At 48.1% G+C, this 10819-nt stretch overlaps 2 protein-coding genes across 2 annotated transcripts in view; both read left to right on the forward strand.

Annotated features, from left to right (window-relative positions):
- The window catches only part of ATF3 (activating transcription factor 3), a gene marked incomplete in the record, with an annotated part of 15284 nt that extends 13912 nt beyond the window's left edge, over positions 1-1372 (forward strand). Inside the window, 1 exon segment of the mRNA XM_027766373.1 lies at positions 1-1372. Within this exon segment, the coding sequence (XP_027622174.1) occupies positions 1-154 (154 nt within the window).
- Positions 1373-9462: 8090 nt separating this feature from the next.
- Positions 9463-10819, forward strand: part of GARIN4 (golgi associated RAB2 interactor family member 4) — a 3717-nt gene continuing 2360 nt past the window's right edge. Inside the window, exon 1 of the mRNA XM_006163713.3 lies at positions 9463-10815. Within this exon, the coding sequence (XP_006163775.1) occupies positions 9972-10815 (844 nt within the window). The 5' untranslated portion in view covers positions 9463-9971. The remainder of the gene's footprint in view (positions 10816-10819) is intronic.

The raw sequence follows: 10819 nt of genomic DNA on the forward strand, positions 1-10819 counted from the left end.
GATCGAGGAGCTCAAGAACGAGAAGCAGCATTTGATATACATGCTCAACCTTCACCGGCCCACGTGTATTGTCCGGGCTCAGAACGGGCGGACTCCAGAAGATGAGAGAAACCTCTTTATCCAACAGATTAAAGAAGGAACATTGCAGAGCTAAGCAGCTGTGGCGTGGGACAATGGGGAGTCCTCATCGTCCTTTCACACCTAGAACCCTGAAGCCATTGGAGAGCTGACTTCCTGTTCACCTCTAGAACCAGCGAGGTGGGAGGGCCCAGGGTGACTGAGCTGGGTCTTTCTACTCTGCCCCAGAGTGAACTTTGGACCAGGGCAAGAGCATCTTTTGCCTCAACCCCAGGATTTAGGCCTTAGCCTACTGGCCATTTGTAGATGCTCCAGATGACCCCCCCACCATTGGGGTCCTGCTCACCTTTTGTCTGGATTCTACAAAAACCAAGATGCCCACCATTAGGAATCGTGCAGAAGTGTCTACCTTGGGTGGATGGGGTGGGGCTATCTTCTCCTCGGTGGCTGCCGCCGTCCCTCGTAGGGGACATGGAGTGAAAATGGCATTTAGCAAAGTTGTGGAATGGCCAGGGTCGTGCTTTCTAGCAAATATGCTGTTATGTCAGGAATTACTGTGTGCAAGGCATTTGTTTCAAAACTAGATGTCGTGCTCTCGTGCTGTTTGTTTTGCACAACGCTGGTGTGACCCGTCTGTGACTTTCCTCAGATCTGGTTTCTGAGAGTGTGTCACACGGGCAGTGTCTCACAGAATGTTCAGGTGGCCAGAAGAGCTTGTCAGCCCCAGAGAACAGAATTCTCCTGCTGCTGGCACACAGCCCCACACCCATGGGGAAGGCCCCTTTCCCTAGGCGCCCAGGCATTAACACAAATCCCGTGGGCAGGAGGACAGGTCCTCTGTTTCAGGCTTGATCACAGTGTCATAGAAAGAAAGTCCAACTTCCAAGGGGTCAGGACTCTCCACTCAGTGACTTAGGTCAGGAATTATTTCTAGGCCCTAAGAGCCAAAGAATATTCCGTTTCCCTTTCCTTGTGGTCAAAAACCACAGGCAGCGGAGATGCGTTTGAAACCAGGTGATGCCTGGGCCTTCACATTATTGGATATTAATGGCATTGTTTTTGTCACGTGGCTGTTGTAAGACATCTGGCCCAGAGCGTTTGCAACTGTGGGAAGTCACCCCCACTGGCCACAAGGACGCCGGCTACTGTCTGTTAAAATTCTGATGTTTCTGTGAAATTCTCAGTGTTTAATCCTACTCGATAGTATCATTACAGTTTTCTGTAAGAGCAAATATTATTACTTATTTATCCTAGTACTCCTACCCTGTCGATAAAATAAACATTGGAACCAAGACATGGTGACGTAAGTGTTGTGCTGGCTTGTTTTCTCAGTCTGTGGGTTGGGAGATCCAGCCATCTTTCACCCCTCCTCTCTCTGTCACGGGAGTGAATCATGGGCAATGTTCTCCAGCTATCCTCCTTTGCTCTCTGGGGCTGCACCTGTAGGGACAGTTGACTTTCGGACCTATTCTTCAGTCTCAGGCTCCGGATGCCCAGTCTCTCATCAACAAACCTGGAAACACAGCAGTAAGTATATCCTTTAGAGCCACTGTTTGGTGTTAAGATAGAATTACAGTATGAAATCGGAATTGCTAAATACCTCAACCCTCGGTTTCTCTGAATATATAGATAGATAGATAGATACCTAAAGCATACACCTGTCACTCAACCCGAGCTTTTGACACCTTATGCTCTGCCACAGAACTCCTTTAGAAGAATTACTCACTTGAATTACACCTGTCCAAATGTGTCTCATTGTTGCAATTAAGTATCTCAAATATCAAAAACGAAGAGGAAGCAGGCAGGAAGAAAGAGAGAATATGAATCAAAGAAAGGTATTCCACCCAATGTGCTGGATTTTTAGGGCTGGGGAGGTCTCAGGTCTAGAATAGAACTAGAGTTCTTTGTTCTTTTCCTTTGCACGTATACATGAAGAGTCTTCAAAAATGCATGGAAGATTCATATTAAATTATACAGGCCAGCAGGCTGTGTGGAAGTTAAGGCAGCTAGATCCCACATGGCTGAGTGCATAGTTCGAGTTCCAGGCCTGGCAGCTGAAACACAGACCAGTTACATTCGTGCATGTGTCCAAAGTCCCAAAAGGAGGGAGAAATGGAGGAGAAGAGATTGCAGCATGACCATCCCCCTGTGGGGGAGGGTGCTTCTCACTTTCTTTGTCTCTGTCTCTGGTAAGTACTCTCTGGCAATTAAAAAAAAAAAAATCTGCTCATGGATTTCAAAGCTTGTTTTGCACCAAAATAAGCTTGGACTTAAATTCCATTTCTCCATAAACTTTTTGAAGCCCCCTAATAACACTCACAGGCCGGAAATAAAAATTGGCTACTCTGTTACCAGGGCCACGCTTCAGGGAGACACTGGGCTCATTAAATGTTAAATTTATCCGTGTGAATGGGTCCGTTTGAACACGTGTATGGTTCCTTTACGCTATTACTTGTGACACTGGTGTCCTAATTTTGCTGCTTGAACTGCGTCTCAGGAGCTGTTTCTGATCTGTCAAGAGCCGTCGGGTGTTAGTGCCGTTCGCCACTTCTTTCAGGCGATAGTCTGTGTTCCTTATCTTGGTGGAGGGGAAAGCCCTTGCATTTACTCTGGTTACGGATAGAGGTGCCACTCACCCGCTGTCACAGAACTCAAGGCAATTTGTAAACTGCCACGGACAACAATGGATTAGAGAGGAAGGAAGGGGGTGGCTCTGGCTGGAAAAATGGATCTGAGAAATGCACTGTTGTGGCTGGTGTCATCGTATGTTTAACAAATGTGTTCAAAATAGTTTTGTTTTCTGTAGCCAAGTTCATGTTTTGATATTTTAATAAAGAAAAGGATGAATGTGTTTACCATCAAGTCGTTTAGTTCATCTTGTTTCATATTCAAAGGAGAGGGAAGTGCGGGGGTCTGAGAGTGCGGACTTGACTGGAGCCACTGCCAGGCTCCAGCACCTCATCTGACACTGCATTGAGCTGCCTCCTGGTGACTGGTGATGTCACATTGGCAGAGCAAGGGGAGCCACCACCTCCCTGCTTGCCATTCCCTGAGGTCTGACCAGACAACTGTCTTAGCGTAAAGAGTTTCATTTTGTTTTTGAAGTTTGCCTGAGGGCACAGGTGCTGGCCACAGAGAGGTAGAGAGGGAGGAAGAAAGCACCCCCCCCCCCAACGGAGTGTGCTTGTGCTACAATCTCCTCTCCCATTTCTCCATCCTGTTTGGATTTGAGGTGCGTACACACACAAGGCCCAGAGTGTTTTTCAAACCACTGGGGCTGGGACCTGAACCAAGGTTGGCCATGTGGGATTTGGCTGCTTCAACCACTAGACCACAAGGCCAGTCCCAGAGAAGAGTTTTAAAGGGTTTGGCAGGACAGGGTTTCTTGAATTGAATCCTTTCGTTTTCTGCCAAGAGCTAAAACACTGGCCCAGCCGAGGTGGCACAGTTGGCATGTTGGACTGCAGTGCTAGAAGCCGTGTGGCTAACTGAAGGGTGGGATCTCCAGCCTAGTGGACCTGAAATACACCCAGACCCTGTTAAGGGGGCATCTGTCTGTCTCTTTCTTTTGTATGCACACTACTGTGAATAAAATAAAATAAATCTTTTTTTTTTTCCCAAAAGGAAGAGTTGAAATGCTATTTTCCATCTTTATCCTAATGTATTCTATCCATGGGCTTTGACTAAATCCTTGATACCTAAGTCCATGCCAGGCTTTCTCTGCTCTTCCCAGCCATGCCCTCTGATTCCCCTCCAAGTCCTGTTTCTCTGGAGGGTGAAGATGTTTCCATCCAGAATTTGCCTGAAAGGAAGCCATGTTTGCAAATCGCACATCCTTCTGTGATCTCAGGGTGGCTCTAAGCTCAGAAGTTTTTCTTTCTTTCTTTCTTTTTTAAAGAATTATTTTATTTAACTTTATTTATTTATTTATTTATTTATTTATTTATTTATTTATTTATTTATTTATTTTTGACCAGAGAGGGGGAGAGAGAGAGAGAGAGAGAGAAAGTAAGAAAGCAAGCCACCAGGTATAGGACTCGAACCATGGTTAGCCATGAGGGAGTCCAGCGCTCTTAACCACCATGCCACCTGCTGGCCCCTTCAGAAACTTTTCTATGTAACTTACAAAAACTGCTCTCTGCTTAGCTGCTGCTGCTCAGAGACCAGGGCCACATGGGAGACCTGGGTTCAATTCCTGACCCAACATAGAACAGGCTGGGCACTCACCTGTGCTCCCAACTAACTGGGAGGCTGGGTCAGGAGGACCCCCACATGGTAAGAGCCTGGTAGTGGTACAGCAGTAACAGTGGTTCCATATGGGAAAGGTTCTGAGTTCACATCCCAGGACCTCCTTGATCATTCCAGGCCCATTACATGTGCCTATGATCTGGGCCTGCTGTAACTGGGGTGGATCGAGGTGTAAGGACCCTTCTGAAGGTGCCTGTCCGTCTCTCAGGAAAAATAAACATTAAAAAAAAATGCCTTCTTGGGACTAGTGGTTAGCATAATGGCTATGTCGCTGGACTCCCATGTAGCCAACCACAGTTTGAGTCCCAGACCCAGTGGCTTAAACTCATGCTGGGTGTGTGTTCGTGCATGCACAAGATTCCAGGAGGAGAATGGAGGAGGAGGGATTGCGGTGTGGCCGTCCCCCCTGGGGAGTGATTTCTCACTTTCTGTCTCTCTGTCTCTCTCTCTCTCTCTGTCTTTCTGGCAAACGCATGCGCCCTATAGCAAAAACCTCTCCAAAAAAAAAAAAATGCCTTCTCTCACTCTCTCTCTCTCTCTCTCTCTCTCTCAAGTAAACTGAAGAAACCTTTGCTCTCAGGCAAGAATTCACACTGAGTTAAAAAGACCAACGAGGATCAATGCTAATGGTAGCTAACATTTATTGAGCAGGGCAAACATAACAATGATATGAAGATGATACACACTTTATATGCATTACCCCATTTAATCCTCACAACACCTGCTAGTATCTTTTTCTTTTTTTTTAGCATTACTTATCTAATTTTATTTATTTATTATTATTATTTGACCAAAGAGAGACAGAGAGAGAAAGTGAAAAAGCAAGTCCCGAGGTCCAGGACTTGAACCATGGTTGGCCATGTGGGAGTCCAGCACCTTAACCACCATGCTCTGCTGGCCCCTAGAGTCCGCATTTCACAGATAAGAAAGTGGAAGGCTCAGTAGCTTGCTCAAGGTCACACACTTGACCTTTTTAAAACTAAAGCCGATGTTTTTTTCTTGGTTGGCATGCACTCGCCAAACAGACAGAGACATAGAGACAGAAAGCGAGAAATCACCTCCCAGGGGGGATGGTCACGCTGCAATCCCGTCTCCTCCATTCTCCTCTCGGGATCTTGGGCACGCATGCACATGCACCCGGCGTGAGTTCTAAGCCACCAGGTCTGGGACGCGAACCACGGTTGACTACGTGGGAGTCCAGCGACATAGCCATTACACTAACTGCTGGTTCCCTTTCCTTTGTATTTCTGAACTAGCTGGGTGTTCCACTGCACGCTGTTGATGTCTGTGATGTCATTGACATTGCAGCCCACAGACTGGGCTGTTCCCAGGATCTCTTTACTGGTTCCAGAGTTTTCTCTGGCTAAAGATCAGTGCTTCATCTGCTGGGCAATGTTGACCATCTCTTCAAAAGCAGTGGTTATCCACGTTTAATGTTTTTCTGCTTCTTTCTGTTCCTTGAGGGCTTTGATGATCACAGCAGAGGCAGAAGGGACCACCTCTGTCTGGGCCTGCCTCTTCTGGATGATCACTGGTTGCCTTGGTCGTATTATTACCAACTTTTTTGGAGACAGACCCAGGGGCCAATCTTAGGGGTCAAGGTGGACATCGCACCAACTTTGCCACTGATAAACTTCAGGTATACGACTTTTGCCATAGGGTAGGTGCCACCATGCCCAGGACTCTGATCTCATTGGGATTAAACCTGGGCATCATGGAGGAGGCAGCTGGTGTTAGATGAACCTGGATTCAGGAAGACCAAAGAAAGTTGTACTGGGCCTCTCTGGACTGAAGGCCAAAACCAAAAGCCTGAAGCCTGTACTTTTTAAAGACAATGGTTCCAAATGAGTATAAGGTTGAGAGAGAAAGAGAGAATGTGTGTGTGTGTGTGTGTGTGTGTGTGTGTAAAAATTCTCATTCTCACCATTAAGTGGCATTAAGTACATTCATGGTGCTGTGTAACCGTCACCACCAAGTAGTTCCAGAACATTTTCATCACCACAACACACTAAGTAGTCACTCTCTCGTTCCCCTCCCTCCAACCCCGGGCACCCACTCATCTGCTTTCTGTCTCTATGGATTTGCCTACTCTGGATATTTCATATTAACGAGTCATACAGTATGTGGTCTTGTGGCTTCTTTTACTTAGCATAGTGTTAGCAAGGCTTTTCTCTGCTGTGGTATGTATCGATATTTCACTCCTTTTCTTCTTTTTGGGAGCTGAATTGCATTCCATGGATACTCGATATTTTGTTTATCCGTCCATCCATTGATAGACAGATAGGTATACATTAAGAGTTAGCTTTCATCTTCAAGGAATGACTCCCTACGGTAGAATTTCAGGCATACTATCCAGCTGGAAGGAGTTGGGAGCAGAGAGTTCTTCTCAGAACTTTGAGGGAACAGTCTGGAAATCCAGATTCCATGGTTAGCTCTGTGGGGATGGCAGAGGGATCATGGCACATGCTTTCCATGGGTGTAAACGACCTGGAAATTATTTCTGCGTGACAGGGAGGTTAGTCCAGGAGGCAATCGATAGACTCCTGGAATTCAAGCTTCCATTTCTGGTCCTCCCCTCCTCCCTTTTGCATTTCACTGGGCAGGGGCTGGGGAGAGGGAGGGTGAAACTGGGAGTGGTGCCTTAAGAGAATAACGGCTCTGACCACAGGGTGTTTGTACAAGCGTCAGGGAGGGGAAGAACTGAAGTGGCCCCTTGGATAATTTAATCCCCAACACAGCCCAACCCCCAACCACTGTCTGAAGTGGTTGTCATGGGTTTTCTATAACACACACACACACACACACGCAGAAAATTTAATTCTCTGATTTTTTTCATAATTCCCCGAATTGGCTTTCTTGAAGACAGTTAAATTAGTGCAGTTTAAAAACATTTAGTTGGCCCAAGCTTTCTTTGTGGGGCAAAGTACTATAAAGACTTAGAAAAACAGACTTTAGAATCAGCTAGACCTCAATTCAAATAACGCCTTCACTAGCTATTAGTACCCCGGATGTAGGTAAGTGACACAACCTTGGTTTCTTTACCTATAAAATGGGGCTAGTAGCAATGGTACCAAACTGGGTTCTTACCAGATGGGAACAACATACAGTGTGTTGCTAGGAGAAGCAAACTTTAATGTTACTGTTAAAAGTTAAGGTTATTATTGGGACCAGCAGTTGGTGTAAGATATGTCGTTGGACCGCGGTTCAAGTAATGGACCCGGTGGCTTAAATCCATGCCGGGTGCTTGTGTGTGCATGCCCAAGATCGCAAGAGGAGAATGGAGGAGAAGGGATTGTGGCGTGGCCATCTCCCCAGGGGGTGATTTCTCACTTTCTGTCTGTCTCTCTGTCCTTCTGGTGAGCACAAATGCCCTATAGGAAAACAACTCTCAAAAAAAAAAAAAAAAGGAAAGAAAGTTAAGGTTATTATTAAAGATCGTGGTCAACATTTGCTGAGATTTTACGGAAGGACAGGCGAAGGCTGACACTGAAACTAGATGAGTTGGTAAAATGAAAGAATGAGCTCAAATGGTTCCCACTCACCCCATCATGCTAGTTTCCCCTAGACTGTTCAGTTGCTGAATCTTTAGAAGTTGTGGAGGGCTGTGGATGGAGAAATGCCTATCCAGAATCTTCTCGTCTGAAAACATTTTTATTTAAGCACTTGCCAGAGCCTCTGGGAAGGGGTGTGGGTGGGTGAGCGGGGAGGGAGGACCTGTCCTCTGTGAGGACTGTGTGTTTAGGGGAGGATGGTGACCCTGCCCTCAGGACATGGGCAGGAGATGATAACAAAGGGGTATGTGACAGTGACAGGTCACAAAGGACAGCAGAGGATAAATATAGCTGCGTGGGGGGCTTCAGGCGAGAAAGTCTTAGTCACTTCTCCCACTGATGCTACGGTCTGTAGACTCTCAGTGAAATATAAAACCAGGTAGAGGAAGGGGGTTAGTCCAGAGCACACCTCTCGACAGCTTTGGAGGGGTTCAGTCAAGTAACTACCGCATCTCTGGGTCAACCCCCTGTGTTCCCGCTCCCAACCAGATCTCTGGGAGGCTCTGAAGGAAAGGGGGGCCGCAGGGTGAGTAGAGGTGCAGAGACTGCTGTAGGGTCATCTTGGTGACCCAGGAGCCCCACTGCTGCTTCTGCCTGAGGCCTACAAAGACCTAGGGCCCCCCTCCCCGCTCTGTGTCTCAGTAAGAGATGGGTTTTCTATAACACACACACACACACACACGCAGAAAATTTAATTCTCTGATTTTTTTCATAATTCCCCGAATTGGCTTTCTTGAAGACAGTTAAATTAGTGCAGTTTAAAAACATTTAGTTGGCCCAAGCTTTCTTTGTGGGGCAAAGTACTATAAAGACTTAGAAAAACAGACTTTAGAATCAGCTAGACCTCAATTCAAATAACGCCTTCACTAGCTATTAGTACCCCGGATGTAGGTAAGTGACACAACCTTGGTTTCTTTACCTATAAAATGGGGCTAGTAGCAATGGTACCAAACTGGGTTCTTACCAGATGGGAACAACATACAGTGTGTTGCTAGGAGAAGCAAACTTTAATGTTACTGTTAAAAGTTAAGGTTATTATTGGGACCAGCAGTTGGTGTAAGATATGTCGTTGGACCGCGGTTCAAGTAATGGACCCGGTGGCTTAAATCCATGCCGGGTGCTTGTGTGTGCATGCCCAAGATCGCAAGAGGAGAATGGAGGAGAAGGGATTGTGGCGTGGCCATCTCCCCAGGGGGGGATTTCTCACTTTCTGTCTGTCTCTCTGTCCTTCTGGTGAGCACAAATGCCCTATAGGAAAACAACTCTCAAAAAAAAAAAAAAAAGGAAAGAAAGTTAAGGTTATTATTAAAGATCGTGGTCAACATTTGCTGAGATTTTACGGAAGGACAGGCGAAGGCTGACACTGAAACTAGATGAGTTGGTAAAATGAAAGAATGAGCTCAAATGGTTCCCACTCACCCCATCATGCTAGTTTCCCCTAGACTGTTCAGTTGCTGAATCTTTAGAAGTTGTGGAGGGCTGTGGATGGAGAAATGCCTATCCAGAATCTTCTCGTCTGAAAACATTTTTATTTAAGCACTTGCCAGAGCCTCTGGGAAGGGGTGTGGGTGGGTGAGCGGGGAGGGAGGACCTGTCCTCTGTGAGGACTGTGTGTTTAGGGGAGGATGGTGACCCTGCCCTCAGGACATGGGCAGGAGATGATAACAAAGGGGTATGTGACAGTGACAGGTCACAAAGGACAGCAGAGGATAAATATAGCTGCGTGGGGGGCTTCAGGCGAGAAAGTCTTAGTCACTTCTCCCACTGATGCTACGGTCTGTAGACTCTCAGTGAAATATAAAACCAGGTAGAGGAAGGGGGTTAGTCCAGAGCACACCTCTCGACAGCTTTGGAGGGGTTCAGTCAAGTAACTACCGCATCTCTGGGTCAACCCCCTGTGTTCCCGCTCCCAACCAGATCTCTGGGAGGCTCTGAAGGAAAGGGGGGCCGCAGGGTGAGTAGAGGTGCAGAGACTGCTGTAGGGTCATCTTGGTGACCCAGGAGCCCCACTGCTGCTTCTGCCTGAGGCCTACAAAGACCTAGGGCCCCCCTCCCCGCTCTGTGTCTCAGTAAGAGACATGAGGAGGACTGACGATGGCCATGAACAGTGACTCTCTGTTACCGTACTACACCGCCCAGAGCGCCTCTGGAGTGGGCCTGTTCAACACGGCCATGGGGAAGCTGCAGCGCCAGCTGTACAAGGGAGAGTATGACATCTTCAAATTCGCGCCCATCTTTGAGAGTGACTTCATTCAGATCACCAAAAGGGGGGAAGTGATTGACGTGCACAACCGCGTGCGCATGGTGACCGTGGGCATCGCGTGCACCAGCCCCATCCTCCCGCTCCCGGATGTCATGCTGCTGGCCCGCCCGGCCACCGGCTGTGAAGATGCGGGCCGAGGCCACACGGCCAAGGGGAAAAGTCACAAGGCTGCCAAGACCTTGGAGCTCACCAGGCTCCTTCCGCTGAAGTTCGTGCGGATCTCGGTGCATGACCGCGAGAAACAGCAGCTGCGTCTCAAGTTCGCCACCGGCCGTTCCTGCTACCTGCAGCTGTGTCCCCCGCTCGAGGCGCGCGACGACCTCTTTGCCTACTGGGAGAAGCTGATTTACCTCCTGCGACCGCCCGTGGACAGCAACAGCAGCACGTACGCCATCCCCGCGGAGGACACGGTGTACATGCCGGTGTTCGACGACGACAGGAGGGGTCCGGCCCCCGCCGACTTCCAAGGCAAAGGCGACACGGACCAGGTGAGCATCCGGAGCCTCCCCATCGTCTCTGAGGTATCGGGGGCCTCCTCTACTGCGTTTGCTGGGGGGGAGGGAATCCAGCTGGACCCCCACAAGCCCCCTACCACGCTGGCTGAAACCGCTTCCAAAACAAAACCCCCAGCGCCAGCCAAAGAGGCCACAACAGAGGTGGCAGTGGCGGGGGGGGGGGG

The sequence above is a fragment of the Tupaia chinensis genome, unplaced genomic scaffold, assembly GCF_000334495.1.
Source record: "Tupaia chinensis unplaced genomic scaffold, TupChi_1.0 Scaffold142846_1, whole genome shotgun sequence".
Taxonomy (NCBI): Eukaryota; Metazoa; Chordata; class Mammalia; order Scandentia; family Tupaiidae; genus Tupaia; species Tupaia belangeri.